This window comes from Gavialis gangeticus, unplaced genomic scaffold (genome assembly GCF_001723915.1).
Source record: "Gavialis gangeticus isolate Ggan-Ray unplaced genomic scaffold, GavGan_comp1, whole genome shotgun sequence".
NCBI lineage: Eukaryota > Metazoa > Chordata > Crocodylia > Gavialidae > Gavialis > Gavialis gangeticus.
Window position 1 is genome coordinate 4599517 of NW_017729001.1, and position 19691 is coordinate 4619207.

General features: G+C 49.4%; 2 protein-coding genes across 2 annotated transcripts in view; both read right to left on the reverse strand.

The window, feature by feature from the left end:
* THOC5 (THO complex 5) overlaps positions 1-10426 on the reverse strand; it is a 29194-nt gene extending 18768 nt beyond the window's left edge. The window contains exons 1-6 of the mRNA XM_019506719.1: positions 10364-10426; positions 10148-10243; positions 9077-9220; positions 7828-7941; positions 6926-7023; positions 1257-1403 (exon numbers count right to left, since the gene is read on the reverse strand). Coding sequence (XP_019362264.1) covers positions 1257-1403; positions 6926-7023; positions 7828-7941; positions 9077-9220; positions 10148-10243 — 599 coding nt within the window. The 5' untranslated portion in view covers positions 10364-10426. The remainder of the gene's footprint in view (positions 1-1256; positions 1404-6925; positions 7024-7827; positions 7942-9076; positions 9221-10147; positions 10244-10363) is intronic.
* Positions 10427-12450: 2024 nt separating this feature from the next.
* NIPSNAP1 (nipsnap homolog 1 (C. elegans)) overlaps positions 12451-19691 on the reverse strand; it is a 16087-nt gene continuing 8846 nt past the window's right edge. The window contains exons 5-10 of the mRNA XM_019506721.1: positions 19335-19405; positions 18866-19006; positions 18371-18402; positions 16538-16632; positions 14795-14878; positions 12451-14393 (exon numbers count right to left, since the gene is read on the reverse strand). Coding sequence (XP_019362266.1) covers positions 14329-14393; positions 14795-14878; positions 16538-16632; positions 18371-18402; positions 18866-19006; positions 19335-19405 — 488 coding nt within the window. The 3' untranslated portion in view covers positions 12451-14328. The remainder of the gene's footprint in view (positions 14394-14794; positions 14879-16537; positions 16633-18370; positions 18403-18865; positions 19007-19334; positions 19406-19691) is intronic.

Consider the following 19691-nt stretch of genomic DNA (forward strand, 5'->3'; position numbering starts at 1 on the left):
GCGGGCACGTGTGCTCAGATTTATGTGGGACAGACTAGGAAGGCTGCAGCTGCAGGCTGGGGTCATCCTCCCAGTGCAGTGCAGTGCGGTCCCCAGCCCGCAGCTGCAGCCCACCTGGCCTGCTCCACACTATGTAGATCTGGGGGCACACCCTCCCCCATTCTCCTGGGCTCTCCAGGATGAGCAATGGGAGCAGCAGTATGAGCTGCTGGATGACCCGCTTCTGGACCAGTGGCATGCAGCGGGAGGAGCTGCTGACCCCCTCCCCACGTCCCCTGGACAAGCCGTGGCTGTCTCGCACCTGCCCCGCAGTGCCTACCCCGCTCCCCCATCACTGCGGGGTGTCGATTTGCCCCGCCCACATCCCTGCCCTCCCCGCTCTCCTTTCACCACACCAGACTTACCAGCTGCACGCAGCTCTCCAACCTGCTGGGTTCTGCTCCTCACTGCCTACATGGCTCACACACACATGGGCATTTATCAGCCAAATTAGCTTGATGTGTCCGATAATTTCTGATGCATTGAATTTTCTTTATATCGGTGTCAATCTGATATTGGACCAATGTATTGGTGCACCTCTAGATATAAGCATAGAATCTGAGGCACACATAGAGTACACTTCAATACTGACTCACTGCTACATTCCATATTGCAAAAAATACCTCCAGGGGCACAAGACGTGAGCACCCCTAGTTAGAATGCAGACTCACATATGGAAATGCCTAAATCAGACTAGTGGAATAACAGAATAGGAGGTTTTATTCTGGAATGGGACAGTTGCTAACTACGTAAGTCTCTCTTGCATTTTCCAAGCAGTTCTTATGTTTCCAAAATATTACATTACTATGGGACACTTCGTTGTCTACTCAGAAAAACAATGAGCTGGGTATAATATGGTTCAATTCCCCTCAAAAAGAGCAAAGGACAGGACTTGGAATACTTCCGGCTCCCCTTCACCAGAAATATAAAAGAAAATTCCATGATCTGAGAAATAGGACCAAGACAGCTCTAAGAATAAACCAGAAACTACATTACATGGTGAAAGAGAATTTAAGTGAAAAAACCTGATCTGCATGTACTACAAAAATGAACACAGAAAAAATATTCACCAAGTCTGAATGCGATGCTCATTTCATTTAGTAACTGACAATTTATTTTACTAGAGGATGCCTGTGGAATGTGACATATGCCAAATGCTTGGTGCCAGGTAAACAAAGGGCCAATTCAATTGCTGGCCACGTGGTCTAAGAGCTCACCTTTTGCGTTGTTCTAATTCCCAGTCAAGGCGGGCAAGAGTCTGGTGGTGAGGATCATTGAGGGTGATATCAGGTTTGCTTATTTCTGGGGGAGCCTCTTTGTAAAACTCCTCCACACTCACCAGCTCGATTTCTTCGTGCTTTGATCTGGAGAAATGAAAGAGGTGTCAGTCTCACAAGAAACCTGCTTTCCAACTTTCACACCCAATTTAAAACCTTAACAATTACAATTCCACTTGCAAAATGCAACACATCCTATTTCATGCACACAGTGTGTCTGCATGGCCAACTGTCCTGTGATTTCCTGAAGTCAGTATGGAAAGAGTCACAGGTAACTCAAAGAGTTACCTAAGGAATGTGCATGAGCAGAAGGCTCAGCTTCTGGAAGAACACTGCAGAAGCAATTCAGTTACCCATTTAAGAACTAGTCCCACGTCAACTTCCTTACATCCTGCATGGTTCCTATAAGAAGCCCCATTTACACATTGTATCTGACTCCCCACTATAAACCAAGGCGTCCTTCCCACCCCCCCAGTCCCACTCCAACTCCAGAGAACTAATGCAAAAGCCTCCAGAATGCCCACATCATAGCCAGATTCTAGTCCCCCACTATGGAGGCTGTAACAGGGTGACACAGCAACCCTGTTACTAAAAATGCCTGGGAGTTACCGTGCTGTGCCTAAATGACCAGGAGTAACCCAGCAGGGTCAGGAACAGGGCAAGCATGTCAAATATACCAGTGTGGCTGGAGAGAAAGCAGACGTTGGTAACTAATTACTTTGATTTTCGCAGGCAACCGCCCAACTTTCATGGGCAAACCCGCAGGAGGGATAAAAGGCAGCCACTCTGAACAAGCAGCTACCCCCAGGAGCACTATGAGGACTAGAGACCCGATGCGACAGGTGGTTCATAAGTCTCCAAACAGATCCCAGCCAGGTGAGCAGACCATGGCCAGGTCCCATCTTCAAGGAGGTGAGAAAAAATTAATTACTTACCACGACTGGATAGCCCCAGGACACCACCAGGGGAACCAGGACCCAAAACCCTGAAGATGGGGGAAAAGGGTTCAAGAGCAGGCTCCAGGACTCAGGAAAGATGTTGGAAAAGCAGTGGGACGCCGCTTAGAGACAGACGCTTATTTCTTTTATTAAAGGAGAAGAAACTGTTTAATAAAAGAATTCATGGTGACCAGCTCAGATCTGTTGGCACTGATCGTATATTTTGCGGAGGGAGGGTATTAACTCTTCTCTTCTCCCATCAAAAAGTCATGGCAGGTGAGTCCCCTCCCCAGTGACAAAACTGAGGGATTGACACGACCAACCCTCCTACAACTGGTGCACTGGCTGGGAATGCGTGGATGAGAAATGACCTGCGGATAAAATGGATTCCATGGAGGTGCAAACCCCGACGGATTGGCAGCAGACCCACACCATGAAGCTGTGCATACCTTCAGGGGCAACAAGCCCAGCTAGAAGGAGTGGTGAGAATACAAAGCCCAGGAGGCAGAGACTTGAATCCGCCTCTTCAACTGGCAGCAAGACCTGAGTGAAAAGATCAAGGCTCAGTAGGTAATGTCCTGGAAGGGGGATGGGGAAAGGTTCCCCAAGATAAGCCCAGAGGATGACCCCCGAGGCATTCTTGGAAGCCTTCAAACGCATGACTGTGGCTCTGAATTAGGGCCCAGCTAGCTGGGCAGTTAGGATCAGGACCCTGCTGATCAGATAGGCCCAAGCCACCTAAAGGGCTCTAACCAGAGCAGAGGCTTCGGACTATGGGAAAGTGAAAACTGTGATACTATACCGGCTGGAGATTTCCCCTGAGACCTATCACGAAAAGTTCAGGGCCAAGAAAAATGTAGAACTCAGACCCCACTTACTGGCCCAAAGTTTGAGAGACCTGGTAGGGTGGTGGCTCCATCCCAAGGAACGGACAATGGTGGAAATAACTGATCTTACTGTGTTAGATCAATTCCTGGTGGATCTAGGGGACCAGAGTCAGAGATGGGTCAGGAGACACCGACTAAAGAATATGGAGGAGACACTCCGACTGGCCAAAGACTATGTGGTGGCCAAAGTCGAAGGAGATAATGTGAGGAGAGAGAGGGGAACCAGGACATCTCAAGCCCTGAGGCCCAAAGGAAGTCAGAGGGCAAGGAAGTGGGGAAACACCCCAGAATCCTACACGTAAGGGTAGAAACTGGGATAACAAAGAACTCATTTGCTACTGGTACAGGGAGAAAGGCCATATAGCCAGGGCCTGTCCTCAAAAGGCGCTACAGAAGACACCTTCTGATTACCCCCATGAAGAACAGATGGTCTGTAGTTTTGGGAGAGACAAAGACCCCTGGAGAAACAACATCCTGGTGACAGAAGTCAAGATAGGGGAGACCATAATCCCCACCCTAGTAGAAACGGGTTGCTCTCAGACCATGGTCCAAGTGGATTTAATACTGCCCCAAGTGGGGAGTCCCGAAACTGCCATAAGCAGGATATGTATACATGAATCTTCCTATAGGTACGAAAGGCAGCGGATGAAACTCAGTGATGGCAGCAGATGAAACTCACAAATACAAATATGATTATGCCACCTGGTTCTCTGAAGCAGTGCCCTTATGAACAGTGACTGTCCCAAAGATTGCCAAGGCCTTGATGAAATGGGTGGCCTGGGTAGGGCTACCTCAAGACATACAAACTGACCAGGGAAAGAACTTTATGTCTAGTGTCCTGAAGGGCATATGCAAGATGCTCTGGATCAAGCAGCTGTGGACTTCAATCTACCACCCCCAGACCGATGGCCTGGTGAAACTATTCAACCAGACCTTAAATGGTATGATCCGGATGTGTATACAAGGGGACTCCAGTAAGTAGGATGAAATGCTATCAGAGAAGCCCTGCAAAAAAAAAACACTACTGGGAATTCACCCTTCGAACTGGTGTATGGGCATCAACCATGGGGGATCTTAGATCTAATTTGCAAGACCTGGACAGAGCCCGAGCTGGGGAGGCTGAGACAGCCCCAAACAGTGACAGACTTCCAGAAAAGGTTAGATAAAGTGCAAGACATAGCCCAAGGTAATTTGGAGCGAAGCCAGGCTCAACGAAAGAGGAACTATGATGTTCATACAAAAGAGCGGGAGCTTAGGTAAGGGGACTGGTCTCTGGTATTACCACCAGACAGCACTCACAAGCTGCTGGCCCGGTGGCGAGGTCCTTTTCAAGTCTTGTGGAAGATCAGACCTGTCACCAGTTAGAAGGAAACAAATATATCACATCAATCTATTGATAAAATGGCACCAGCGAGAGAGGTGGCTAATGCAGAAGAATATGAGCACTGAGGATTTTAAGGAACTGGGAGTACCCTGGGAACAAAAGGACCCACCTGGGGAACTGGGGATAGGCGAAGATCTAGGCCCAGATCAAAGAGGCAATACGGAAGATAATTAGGGAATTCTGGGTTGTCTTTAACGAATGCCCTGGGGAAGCCAAAGGTATAGAACACTGGATAAAGACACCTGCCAGTACAGTGGTATTGAATCACTGGTGAAGGCTGCCACGTCACCTGTGGCTGGTAGTTAAGGAAGAAATTGGTAAGATGTGATGCCTAGGAATCATAGAAGAATCCCAGAGTGCCTGGCAGAGCCCAAAGGTGATTGTCCCCAAACCAGACGGGTCCATGTGCCTCTGCATAGACTACCAAAAGGTAAACTAAGTTGCAGAGTTTGATGGTTTCCCTATGCCCCAAACAGACAACGTGTTGGAAAAGGTAGGCCAGGCCCAGTATATTTCCACGCTAGATCTCACAAAGGGCTACTGGAAAATTCTGATTGCACCAGCTGACCGGGACAGCATTTGGGACCCCATGGGGGTTGTGGCAATTCAAGCAGATGCCTTTCAGCCTCCACAGGGTGGAAGCCTCCTTTCAGAGGCTTATGGACAAATTGCTGACTGCCCACCAGGACTATGCAGCAGCCTACATAGACAACATCATAATATTCTCAGGAACCTGGAGCGAACATTGCCAACACCTCTGAGCGATATTGAAGGAACTCCGACAAGCCGGGTTGACAATCCCTGCAAGTGTGTACTAGGGACGAAAGAAACCCAATATTTATGGTTCATAGTGGGGCAAAGGAAAATCCAACCAGTGGCAAATAAAGTGGCCGCCATACGCCAATATAAACTGCCTAGAACCCTGAAGCAACTAAGATTCTTCTTAGGATTCACTAATCATTACCACGTTTTATTTCTGAGTTCTCTGGGATTGCAGCCCCTGTAACTGAATTAACAAAGGGCAGACAGAACCCGGTGAGGTGTACTCCCAAGGCTAGCTGAACTTCTGAACGGGTGAAGCAGGCTTTGCGTGAGGACTCCATACTGTACACGCCCAATTTCCAAAAAGCCTTCTTTTTACAGACAAATGCATCTAACACTGCCCTGGAAGCCATTCTATTCCAAAAGGAAGAGCCTGACAAAAGGCCCATCGCTTATGCTAGTAGGAAACTGACTGCTGCAGAGGTCTGATACTCCACTATAGAAAGAGAAAGCTTGGCAATCCAAGTGCGGGGGAGGGTGTTGAACTGTTCTGCTATTATTTAATGGGCAGAAAATGTATTTTGATTATAGACCACGCTCCGTTGCACTGTTTTATTTTTCAGTAGAACACCGGTCAGGGAAAAGGAACAGGAACGCAGACTTCCTCTCCCACCCTGAGCAATGACGCACTGGGAACCCGAGACCCCCCCCAACAGGACAGACCACTATGTGGACATTCCAAGTTTTTTTTTCTCTTTTTCCTTCTGTTTTTCTTTTTCCGTGTGCTCCTGCTCCCTCCTTAGTGATGCCAAAAACTGAGGGGGGAGGTATGTAACAGGGTGACACAGCAATCCTGTTAGTAAAAACGCCCAGGAGCAACCCTGCTGTGCCTAAATGCCCAAGAGTAACCTAACAGGGTTAGGAGCAGGGCAAGCACAGTGAATATACCAGTGCGGCTGGAGAGAAAGCTGACACTGGCAACAAATTACTTTGATTTTCATGGGCAAATCTGCAGGAGGGATAAAAGGCAGCCACTCAGAACAAGTGACTGCCCCCAGGGGCACTACAAGGACTAGAGAGGTCTGACATGACGGGTGGATCGTGAGTCTCCAAATGGATCCCAGCCAGGTGAGCAGACTATAGCCAGGTCCCATCTTCAAGGAGGTGAGAAAAGATTCATTACTTCCCATGGCTGGATAGCCCCAGGACACAGCCGGGGAACCGGGGCCTGAAACCCTGAAGACAGGGAAAAGGGTTCAAGAGCAGGCTCCGGGACTCAGAAGAGATGCTGGAAAAGGGGCGGGACACCGCTTAAAGAGACAGACGCTTATTTCTTTGTTAAAAGGGAAGTAATTGTTTAATAAAAGAATTCAGGGTGACCAGCTCAGATTTGTTGGCATCTATCATATATTGTCGAGGGAGGGTATTAACTCTTCTTTTCTCCCATCATAAAGTCGTGGCAGGCGAGTCCCTCCCCCACAGACGAAACTGAAGGCTTGACACCACCGACCCTCCTACAGAGGCAATTTATGATCTTTAGGCAATGAAGCTCAGCTCTGCTTTTAACCCAAGGCTCCACCACTCTGCAAGCTTCTAACACATGCCCCAAATTACTCCTCGCTCCCAAACTTTACTTACTTAAACTCCAAGCATTTGGTGATCTCCTTTTGCAAGTGCATGACTTCATACAACAGGTTCTGGAGCTGTAGGTGATAGGCATCCACCTTCTGCTTTGCCTGAAATAAGAATATGATCAACTGAATGTAAAAAATAAATAAGACAAAGTTTATGGAGGAATCAATAGCAAGAGACAGAGGCTGTCACATGGGGAGGGTAGATTTAGGTAAGGTCCCAATGGCCATGGTGATATCGAGCCCATCATTAGTAGAAAGACCAACACATGGGAGGCAGGAAGAGCTTAAAAAGTGGAAGCTGCCAGATCAGAATACTTTGAAACCCTAAGAGCATGCTACAAAGGACTCCAAGCAAGGGATTGTGGTCCTATGGATGTTCCTCACTGCAGCAACGTCTTGAAGAACTGCAATTCAATTCCCAGCTCTGCCAATGACTTGCTGGGGTACCTGGGCTGAGTCACTTAACCTCCTATGCCTTGGCTTCCTACTCTATCCAATGGAGATAAATACTGTTCACCTCTTTATAAAGATCTTTGGGATCTGCAAATGAAAAGCTCTGTAAGAGCCAGGTTTTACTATTTTCTCAGAACTATTGTACATCAGGCTGTCAAGACAGCAACCTCTTGACTTTATTTGCATTCAGTATATGAAGAAAGTGCTGTTTCTCAGCAATTCACTGTAGTTATGAGCGCACCTGATTCACTGAAATGTAATTCCCTTGTATGCCTCTAACTCAAGGACAACTAAATCTAGTCCAGCTTTTGGCAAGATACTGGGCAATGATGATCACCACCACCCACTCATCCACCCACACACACAATCCCTGATACGCAGGGATTACCCTAATTCCTTGAGCACTTCACCATCCACTTCTGCATTCCTTTCAGCCTCTGGCCTTCAGCATACCTCATGGGTTTGATCTCTCCCCTTCTTCAGCCGGATGTGAGCCAAACGGTTGAGTTTCTTCAGTGTCATGAAATGAACACAGCTCTGGATCCGCCGCTCTTCAATCTCGGCAGCCTGAAGGGCAAGAGTGGGCAGTCTGATGTGGATGAAGTTCCTTGCAAGCAGCTCGTGTGAGTAACTAGCTACTGCAGAGCTAGTTGGTTATTTAGAAGAACCTAAAGCAAGCAGGGAGCTACAGAGATGAATCTTACAGGAGAAACACTGGTAACAATAATCTCTTGAGCTTCTGCCAGAGCCCCCTCTCCTTTCCAATTCTCAATGTTCAGTCATTAGAAATAAATAGAGGTACTCCCCATTGTGTCCATTCCTTTGTCCATGATTCTCCATGTACGCAAGACAGAACTCAGTCCCACTAGAGGGCCCTGGGTGCTGCTTTAATGAGAGCTTTCACTAATTGAATCCCTAATTCAGAGACAGTTTTACACTCTGGTTCAATAAAAGAGGTTGGTCTAAGACGCCCTGAAAGTCAGATGCAGACACACAACCTTACACCAGTGTAAGTCACACTATTGTGGGGAAAAGTTATTCCTCACTTTCCAAGGCGTACCTGATGCAAGTTACAAGAGCTGTGTGTGTCTGTAGGCAGCTACACACGCTTCTCCAGTTCTCAATTTCACCCCAAGGTCGCATTTGCTCCGTTCAATTTGACCTGAGCCCCTTAGTGACTGACAGTGTAATCATATCTACTAACTTGGGAGAGCTGGTCATGTGTCCACTACTTAATAAGGTATAAATATCCTATGGAATAAAATCTGGGACTACTGACTCCATTGCAACTGCCTACAATCACAGATATCACTCAGTGACTTGTGCACCTCCTTTCTGTTGTCCTAAATATAGCAACAGCTGTTAACCTGACAAGAATCAGAACAGGCACAGCACGGGTAGTTACCACGTAAGGGGAGCACAAGCGGCCTGCAGCCTTCATACTCTTGCCTCTCTAGCCGCATTGCCACAAACAGAAGCAGTCAGCCACCTGGGATATTCCCTGTCTGGGAGGAACCAGAACAAAATTCACCTATTTGTTTTACACAGGAATTCAAAGAAGTATCAGAGTAGTAAACAGGGCTGGATTCATATGGTTAAAACTTTCTGTCCTAACCCCAATGAATTATTCAATCTTTCCACTTTAGTGTTTTGTTGTGAGCAAGCATTTCACCAGCATAGTACTCCAGAGGTCTCTCCTTACACTGTCTTTGCTGCCTTTACTCTTCAGATCCTGGATTTCTGCCATGAGCCTCTGAAGCTCCTCGCAAGTTTGCTTGTACAGTTCATAGTCTTTGCCAGGGTCTCTTAGATCCACCTCTGTCTCTTCACTATAGTACTTAACATCCTGTAAAACAGCAAGAAAATAGGTTTCAACTGGACTCCCTTCCCTTCTCAGAAAGAGTCCCACAGAAATCACATTGTGGGTCTTACTGTTTTGCCTCACTCAGTTCACTCCAGAATCCAAATGCTTTATGCACTAGTGACCCAACTGCTAGTGCTGCAAACTCCACGGGAGAACCAAGCCTGGCAAGTTCATGCTGCCTCACCCATAATCCCATTAAAATCAGTAACCAATCTGCACAGGTCCTAGGTAGGCAACCAAGCAGCTAGGGAAGAGGGGAGGGAAGGGAAGAGCAGCAAATAAAACATTTGTAAAGGGTTCAAAGATGCTTGCAAAAGAGATATGAAAGCAACAAACAGAGTCAAACAACTGTGAGAAGACTGCTGAGGACTGAACTACCTGGACACAGATTCACAATAGTTTAGGGCTGGAAGGAACCTGGTGAGATCACTGGGTCCTGCTCTGGGCAGGAATGACTGTTGGGCTCAAACCACCCCAGCAAGAAGCGCGTCCAGTCTCCTTTTGCAGGTAAAAGACACAGTCTGCCCAGCACAGAACAAAGGCTTTGGAGGGGAAGGGCGGACAAGCTGAAGATAGCAGGTGCGTCAGGAAGACCTGGCACTGCATCCAGGAGGGTTTTATACAAACTGAACTTTGCACGTGGTGGAAGTGGCTGTCACTCCAGAGCAAGGCCCTGCTGCGTCCAGCAAGCTGGTGCCTCGCTCCGCACAACCCCGTTGCTTTTCAAAACGGACAGATGCCTGCTACTACCCAGCGGTCAGGAGGCAAAGGCCGCTTCCAGCACCAGCTCCAGTGAGGCAGGCCCTGCCCCGCGGCAAAGGGCCGGTCGCCCCACACCCAGGCAAGCTCGGGCCGCTCCTCCCGGCTCAGGGGCCGCAAACAGGCCAGGCTGGCCTCACCCCACGGTACCTGCTCGGCGTCGGCTTTGCTGCGCTTGCCGTCGGGCGCGGCGCCGTCCGTGCGGATCACCTTGGGCTTCCGCTTCTTGCTCGAGTCCGACGACATCTGCGGGCGGGAGGAAGCGTCAGAGGCCGCCGCTCACCGAGCCCCGCCCCCACCTACCAGGCCCCACGAGAGTGGGGGCCCCGCGGCCGGCGGGGAAAGGCGGCACCGCAGCTCCCTCACCTACGTCCCGGCTACCGCTCCAACCGGAAGTGGTAGCGTAAGAGTGGACGAGGCGCACGCTAGAGCATCCGCCCGGGCCGCCGGCTGCGGAAGGAGGGTGCGCCCCCTGCTGGCCAGCGCAGACGCGGTCTCCCCTGGGGAGCGTCACCGCCCCTGACGCAATCGCCCGCGTCTCGGGCCAGGACCCTTCAGCGCGGGGTCCTAGCGCCGGACACAGACAGACGGCCACGAGCTCCCGCAGCCCCGCGCAGCGCTGGGGGAGGCCCGATGAACTGCCTCTGGTCACCCCCGTGCCCCCCCAAAGCGTGTGGGGCTGCTGGGCTCGCCCTGGCTTCGCTTCCGCCACCAGGGCCTCAGCTTGCCTGTCTGTGAAATGGGCCTAATGCCTCCGTCCACCGCAACCATGAGGCTTTCTCCCGTCAGTACGGCTGGGAGTGAAGGAAGGGGCAGGACACGGGCCCTTCCCACTCTCAGCCTGGCAGATGACCCAACTGGACAAGGCCTCCTCCCCCCACCTTGCCAGCTGCTGGCATCTTTGCACAGAAGCTGGGCTGAGGCATCTGGGGCAAACACTGCTGCCAGCTGGGCCACCATCTTCTCACCCTTGACACTGTAGTAGGGTCTGGTTGCCAGTTTTGCCTGTTTTCAAGGGGTTAGGCCAAGCTGCAGAACTGGGGCTAAACAGAACGCCCCAAACTCTGTTTTCTGTATGACTAATGTAAACCTTTTCAGCTATAACAACTAACTTGGTCAGCAAAGTAAAAGGAAGCCATCAACATCAATTAAACAAAGCATGAGGCCTGAAACAAGAGGTTATAAGGGAAGACCATAATTTAAATAATCCACATATAGTATCATAGCTTTATCTTAAAACAGTAGTAGTGATTGATGTAACCAAATGTATTAGATGCGATTTTGCAATAATAGATATATTTTTGTTAAGGTGCTTAGATAATTTGTAAAAACAAAACAGCGTTGTCAGAAGAGACTATAAGCTGAAGTAAAAAAAGAAACAGGATAGTGTTGAACACCATTCCATAATGGGGAAGGAAAGAGGTAAGATACCCCATCTTTTACTTTCCCAAGGACATGAATCCCAGTTGGTACTTACAAGTCCACAAGAGATCTGGTTCAGTTCCGTTCAAGTTTCAGTAAAACAAATTTAAAACCTAATCAAAGGTCATTTCTTGCCATATTAGCCATCTATAACTTTTTTTATTTTTAAGGAAAATTATTCGTGTCTGAGGTCAAATTAGCCAGATCAGGTTCAAATCCTTTTGACTCATCCAAGAACCATATGTGGCCCTGCTACTGGCAAGTATCCTCCACTCCAGCTTGGGGCTTCAGCTGCTTCCAAATCCTTTGGCAGGCATCCTACATGCAGGCCCAAGCCTGGACTTGGGGTTCAGATGCCCCCAAATTTAGTTTGCCCTCAGCCATATGGCTACAGGAGCAAGCTAGGCAGGAGTCCCCATTTCCATAAAGTTGTTGTGTAGCTGAGATCCTCCCACTGGAAGCTGGCCAGTGGGAAGCTAACTATGAAGTTCTCGTAGGGAGTCCCGTCTGCAACCAGACAAGGGTTCACCCTCCACTACACAAAATCATTTCTAAGGCACCTGCTTGGTCAGGGTACTGTCCCCTGCCACCTTTGTGGTCATGGTATTTCCCCTGCCAGGTAAGTAAATATGGGGGTCTAGGCTGGAGGGAAATATAGAGAACTCAGCACATCCAAGACCTGCTGCCAATCTGTGTGCTGCCCTCCCACCTCTTGAGTCACAGGTGACCAAATAGACTTTGGGTTAAATGTTTTTGTGTTTTGAAGTAAAAGCAAATAAAAGGTCAGCTGTAGACCTGTTTCTGTCTCTCTTATATCAGTAACCAACCTACAAGGTTACCTGTAATATGTGTAACACACTCTTGTGGAAAAGGCAGTCATGTTAGGGGCCTAAGAAGTTTGAGCTGATCTTGTTACTTCTTGGTAATAAAGCCAAGCCAAGTCTGGACTCTACCAGCTGCCATAACTGAACCTGTACAGCAAATTGATGAAGGCCTGAAAGACCCCACCCAACAGAGATATGAGACTCCTCCAAATGCAAGCCTGGTGTTAGCATATTAAATATTTAATTACATTTGCAATCAGACCTGTACAAGTTCCTTCCAGGAAAACGCTTGACACAAAATAAATGCCCGTGCTTTGCCACTTGCCCATTAGTTGCAATTACCATAAATGTGCTAGAGGAACTGACATCTGTCTGATAGGCCCCTCTTGAATGACAGCTGCCTCTCCATGTGTTCCAACTCCCCTTGCTCACTCACATAGACATATAAATGCCCAGGGAGCAAGGGCATTTGCTCCCAGTACCAGTGATTGCGCTAGGAGATACAGACACTCAAATTCACCTCCACTGCAGTCCAGTGGAAGATGCAGCACTGACAGGCATTCAGGGGCTTTCATTTCCAATGCAAATGAATTTTTTACTGCTTTGTGGTTGAATGCCATTAGTCCAAGCTACACAACTATTGTTACTACTTGCTATCAACACCACATGTTCCTTTCAGGTTCAGGCTTTGTCTTTTCCAGTCAGAGTCAGTTCTGCTGACACAGCCCAGCTTGTACCTTTCATTTCTACTGAGCTTATGCAGTTCTGGAAGGTAGGTGCTAATGTTAGCTAATCTCTGATCAACTGCATGGATGACACAAGGGGAAGAGGAACTTGGCTTCATTTTAACTCCTGAATTAAAGGCTTGATTCTGGTGGGTGTCTAGCACTCCCAGCTCCCCTTGAGCTCATAAAAAGGTGTGTTCAGCACCTTAGGAAGGCAGAAGGGGGAAAATTAAGTATTCCAGCACCCCCTCCATCTTAGTATCAGGCTGAGGCTGAGTAGCAGGATAGAAATATATGTACTGTTAAGGTCTGTCTATTAAGTCTAGGAGCCACTGCGAATGAGGGTTGGATATGGAATACAGCATTATTTCCAGAGAATCTTTTCAGCCTACACATGCTCTGTAGATGAGGGAGATAGCTCAGGGGGACGGATGGCCTCATCATTAGACAGGAGAGATTCCTTCTCCCCATACAAGCTTGCCCCTGCTTCCACCAGAGCAGAATGCCAGGGTATCTTGCTCAGGGGTGGGCTTCTTGCTTGCAGCAGGCTATCCAAGGGTAGAAGGTCATGGTGGCAGACACAGAGAGGAAGCATGGTAGAGGATCACTCCCAGAGGCAAGGAAGAGATTATTCCCTGTCTGTGATGGAAGGGGGTGGGGTGGAATGACTTGCTGGAGGGTTGGGCAAAAAGACTGAACCCAGTCTCTTCACCCAGAGAGCAGCTGGGTACCTGTATCATGCCTTCTGCAGATGGCATAGATCAGCTGTGTTAATTTCTATGTGCAAAAGTGGAATTTGAGCTCTGGAACATTCATCTGTTCACAGCTGGGGATCAACGTGAAGCCATATGCTAGCATGACCCACGGCTCCCAGCAGACAGAAGCAGCCCAAGGCCTGGACTACATTGCAGCTCTGCTGGAAGAGCCATGAGTGCATCCACACTCCTAGCTCTCCTGTGATGGCAGGAACCATTAGCTTTGCAAGCAAAGACAAGCAACTCCTACCACAGGAAAGTTGTCAGGAAGTGGGTGTAGATGTGTCTGCACTTTGTCATCTGCTGCAGCCCTGTTAACAACTGATCCTGCCCAGGGTGTCCTGCTGGGACAGCTGCTGCCATGAAGCTATATGCAGTCACATGAAGCTGCATGGGTGAGAACATGCTCTGGTGGCTGCTCTCTACCAGCAGAGTTTGTAATGCCAAGACCAGGCAGGCGTATGGGCTAAGGGGATGGGTAGTGCCAAGAGGAAGAGAGAAGCAGGCTCCTTCAGGAGAAGTGCAGAGAGATCCCAACAGGCCATGCGCTCTTGTCCATTTGTATCCAGTGCTGGAGGGAGAACACGCAGGGTCAGGGTGGAGGGTCACTGGAGGGGAGAGATCTTCAGGGGAATCATGATTCGAGACTCCATGTTCCGAACAAGGGGCACTGAAAAAAAAAAAAAAAAATCAATGTGCATGACAGTGCTGGGCACATGGCATTTTCTACCAACTACCCACAAGTAACTAGTGAGCTCAGAGATATTCCAGTCTGTCCCACTAGCAGGCACTGAAAAATTATTTATATGCGACACATACACTCTGGTTCTGCCAGGAGGAGATGAAGAGCAGTGCTGATTACAGAGGTGGTAGTGGCTGTCACATCAATTGAGCACCCGATCTCTGGCAAAGAGCAGTTAACACTTAACACTTCATAGGAAGGTATAAATTCTGAACCACAGAACTGCTTTCTGATCCTAGCTGGAAACTGGCTTTGGCCCAGGGATGCAAGAGTTAAAACTTGTGGCTACTCGGTGCCCAGCACCAGCTACTCAAAAGAACAAGGCCCACCTGTGTAATACACATTCTCATCCCAGCCCCGTTTCCTCCAAGCTGCATTCCTTGTCTCCTCCCGAGACTGCAGGTCCCTGTAGGCTGGAAAGAAAAAAGGGAAAAAGAAAATTAGAGAAAGAGCTTTTTTCCATGGAACTGCCCCAGAGCAAGTTCTCCCAAGAGCTGGACAGAGAGCAGCAATTATGTTTTGCAGAATTTAAAATCCTCTTCAAAGTAGAATTCCTCACTTGTACCCAGCTCTATTTACTGTGCACAACTCTGGGGATATGTAGCAGCACCCTGCCTCCAGAGTCACTTGTGGGTGACAAATCTATTTCAGACACACACAGTACTATAAGCATTAGCCTCTAATCCAGTGGGAGACCAGCCTTTTTGGCAGGCATGCTACAAGTTAACTCCACACCCTCCCCAAATGTCACTCTGATCCTTTTCCTGCACTCAGGCCAGGGAATAGAAAACAAAGCAGCAGACCAATCTGCAGCTCTGCTGCCTGCTTCCTCCCTAATCTATCATCCACCACACGCAGAGGCTGCCTGTGCCACTGGTTGGCCACCTATGTTCTAACCCAATGGGGTGAAGAGTAAAAAACCAGAATGGGGTGGAGATGGAGATAAGAGGAAAACAGTAAGTGAGAGGCAGAGACAATACAGGAGATTTAAGGTTAGGAACCAACTTCAGGCTCCCCTTTAAAATGAGCAGGGTCCTCAGATTATTACATGCGGAGCTCAACCAAGGCCAGGGGTGTGCAAAATATGGCCTGCGGGCTGGATCTGGTCCACCAGGCCATTCTATCCAGCCCATGGGACCCCTAAAAAATTTAGAAAGTATTTATCTGCTCATGGCCGCTTGTCAAATATGACAGGAGACAGGGGCAGTAGGACCCAGGGGGAGCTGGCAGCAGGAGACCAGCCCTGCCCCACCCCCTGGTCCAGCACCACCTGGCTCCTGGCTGCATTGTGGGACTGGGGTCTGTGCCAGTAAGGGGGGGGGGGCAGTGTTCATAGGGCAAGTCCCACATGCACACTCCACCACACACATACACCCACAACCCCCCACTTGCACTGCCATACACGCAGATCCCCACACCCCCTCACATACCCCAGCCACCCTCCTGCCCACAATCTCCCACAAACCCCATACCCCACATATCTACACCCACATGCTCCCACTCCACACCTCAGCTATTCATCCCCCAGAGACACACCCACACCCTTCCCCACGTACCCACAAACTTATACCCCCCACAATATACAAGAGTAAGACTTCATTTTAAGCTATTAAATACAATCACCTCTATGTACACTACAGAAATGCATGTAAACCAGGACAAAAATATTTTTTGAAATCAAATTAAATCAATGTTTTAGATGTTCACTTTTTAGAATATAATTTGGTATTTTTCTGGTTTTGAGATGGCAAAATCCCTTGCTGAAAGGAGTACTTCTGGAGGCAAGGGGAGGGACTTCTGGTGGCAAAGGTTAGGGAGTGGGACTTCCAGCCCCAAGACAGTGGCCAGGGGGCGGGGCACCTGTGAAGAGACAGAGCTACCCATGTGGCCTTCGGCAGCTTGCCAAAACTTGGTAAACAGCCCTCCACCTGAAATCATTGCCCACCCCTGACTAAGGCACTTTCCTGCCCTGGGATGCACCTACCATAGCAGGGTGGGGCACTGCTGCAGAGGGGGCTCACCATGAAGCTCTCATTAACACAAAGGAAGAAGTCAATGCAGAGGCTGCCTACCCCAGAGATGGTGCACCACGTAGAGCTCTCCGATTTGGGAGAAGAACCCACCCACAGCTTCCTGGTTCTCTTGACGGTACTTAATAGCTCGAGCCCTAGCGGAAACATTGGAGAAGAGCAGTCAGTCAGTGCGGCCTGGAGACACAGCTAGTAGTGCCAGAGGTTTGTCAGAGCTCCAGCAGAACCCCAGCTACCCAGCCTCCTGCTGCACCAGCTGCCTTTTTCAGTGACTACGGACTGTCCATTAACTGGATGTACCTGATGGCATCCACAGGAAATAAGCAGGGGCACCTGCACATGGCCATGGTCATCAGCAGAAACTGAACCTGTGAGCTCAGCATGACACAGGCCTTTCCCATCAGCTGATGGAGACAGGCAAGGTACTTAAGATACTGTAGTGATGACAGCCAAAGAAGCATCTAACAAGCCAGTGTAACTGATACAGTTGCAGCTTCCATTCCAGGTGGGGATTAACCAGGAGGGCACTTGTATCCAAAAGATGATACATGGAACTAAACTGGGGACAATGTAGGCATGAGAAGCTCACCAGTCCTTTGCAGAACAGAGTCCTGTGCCATTCACTGGCTATCGCTGTACTGTGAGGGTTCACCTCTTGACTATTCCCAAAGCCTTCCCTCAGCTTCAATAAGCAGAACAGGACTGCCTGGCATTTACAGGAGTTTCCTCAGTGCAGGGTCAGTGTGGTTCCTAAATGCCCCTAGAAGCAGCAGTCTAGGAAACCCCAGCTGCCACCCAGACCAGCAATGTGCCAGGCTCTTGAACTCCGACAACTCCTGACCCGAGGATGACCTCCCCCCCTCCCACCGTGACAGCTCTATCATTATCTCTGCCTCAGGCATGGAAAAATGCAAGACCAAGTCAGTTAATCTGGTCTTGGCAAGGTCGTACAGGTAGCCTATGCCAGACCCAGTGACTGCAGTTCTCCCAAGTCACTGGGGCATCTAAAAGTTCCCTAGCATTGGCCTTCAAATTGCCACTGATCTTCAGTGCCACTCTGTTTCCAGCTTGTTGCATCCCACAGAAGCTGAAAGCATGTTACCACTGGGACATAACTGGCCAAACTTCGCTTGGAACAGCACTCAAATAAAAGTGGAATATCCATTAAGGGGGTAATTGTCAAGAATGAAGCTTGATGCCAAGGAGATGACAGCAGTCCTTTGCCTTCCAAGAGCTTACAGCCGCACTTCTTTGCTCCTTCCTGTCTATCAGGCCGGAAAGTGAGCACAGCAAGATGCTACGACCTGTTCCCTCAGTGAGGCTGGACATGCCTCCAGCCAGCAGACTTACTCCAGTGGACATGACTCTAGCCAGCAGACTTACTCACCCATCTCAGGAATATTGGGTTTCCAAATACTAAAGGTGTTTTTTTGTGCCTCTCAGGTTTTCAAATCTTCCTGCATTTTGGAACATGGTCCTTAGCCCTGCTTGGAACAGGAATATGCCTAACATAAGCTGGGGCAAGTCCTGTCACTAAGCCAGGGGCCAGTTTGCTTTCTCCTCCAGTGCCCTGGGACTATGTGCTGGGCTGGAAACTGAGGTAGGATGCCTTACTACAAGCATGCAAATTGTATAACATTGGAATCCTGATCTGTTTGCAACATTCAGGCACAACCACAATACCAATCAGCAAGGAAGGCTCTGCCAGGACTGGGACTCTGGTCTCCTGGCCTTAAGTCCACTGCTGTAACCACCAGGGCAACATAACCCCAGCCATGGTCTGCATTCTTAACCCCAGCTTTGAACTTGATTTCCTAGATGGTGTGGGATCTTTTCTATGCCCCCTGGATGCAAAGAGTCTGCTCTGCTACTTACCAGTTATTTCCCCACTCAATCATGGTCCCTGGCTGGAAACAAACAGAAGACATGAAAACCCAGGTCACAATTGCCTTCAATGCCAAGTCACAGCTCAAAGTCTCCCACATGCTCCCTGCTGCCCTCCGAGATCAGAAAGGAACTGGCCTCACTGGGCACCAGGGCACAAGTGACTCACTGTACTGCCAAGGTCACTCATTCCCTTGAAATCACCAGGGACTGCTGCTGGAGGAGACGGGAGACCTGACCTAGCAGAACCCACCCTTGCTCCTCAGCCTCCCCCTTAATTAGAACTTTCTATGCGAATTCAGGGGCTGAAGGTCTGCTACCAAAGCTTCTCTGGTTCTCCCCAAGAGCAAATCCCACATCTTCCAGAGGATGTCAGGCCTGGTCTGTGTGAGGCAGAGACTTTGAGAAGCAGAGGGGCCAAGACTTTGGGAAGATGGAGTAAAACACCAATCTGCTAGAGGGGAAGCAGAAAAGGGAGTGGTTCACCTTTAGCTTGTAGGTTCTCAGCTCGTAGATGTTGGGCCCTGCCCGTGGCAGAGGCTCATTCCAGAAGCTGAATTCCAGGAGGAGCTGGTTCCGTCGAGACAACAACATTTTACTCCTCTCCTTCCGGAACTCCAGGTATTCCTGCAAAGAGTAGCAGCTGATGGAGTCACGCTGGTAACTTCTGGGAATACAAGTCCCACCCACAGCCACCACAGACACCCTCAGTGGCTGTGTGCCACTCCTTGTGTGCCGCTGGGGGCAGGTGAGATGCTGAGCACCTGCAGGGGCAGAGGGTCAGTCAGCCAAATAGAGTCAATGACAGGCTACTCCAAGGTAGGAAGATTAAGGTCACTAACTAGGGAGTCAGAACATCTGTGTGTAGCCATTGGGATGGGAACGACAGGGCAAAACTGCAGCCAGCTTGCTCCAGTGGAGTTCCAGCTCAGAGCAGCGTGGATGTGCACACTACCTTGTTTTGCTTCAGCTTATTCATGCAGTCCGAGAGGGCCGGGTACCCACCAGAGAAACGCCACAGGTGCACTGCAACGAGACAGCGAGACCTGGATGGGGAGGGGCTTGTGGCTTTTTTCCCCCCCAATCACACTCCCAACAGCCCATGTGACATATCATGTCTACCACCCCCACCCCCATGTGGCCGGACCAGCAACGTCAAGGGAAGTCAGTGAAGACAGAGAGAAGCCCATCCAGGAGACCTCCAAACCCAAAGCTTCTCTTCCTGGACTAGTCCAGAAAGTCATTGCAGCTCTGAGCATTGCTACAAGCCACTCAGCCAATTTCCCTGTCCTTGGGGCTTTCCCAACCCTCC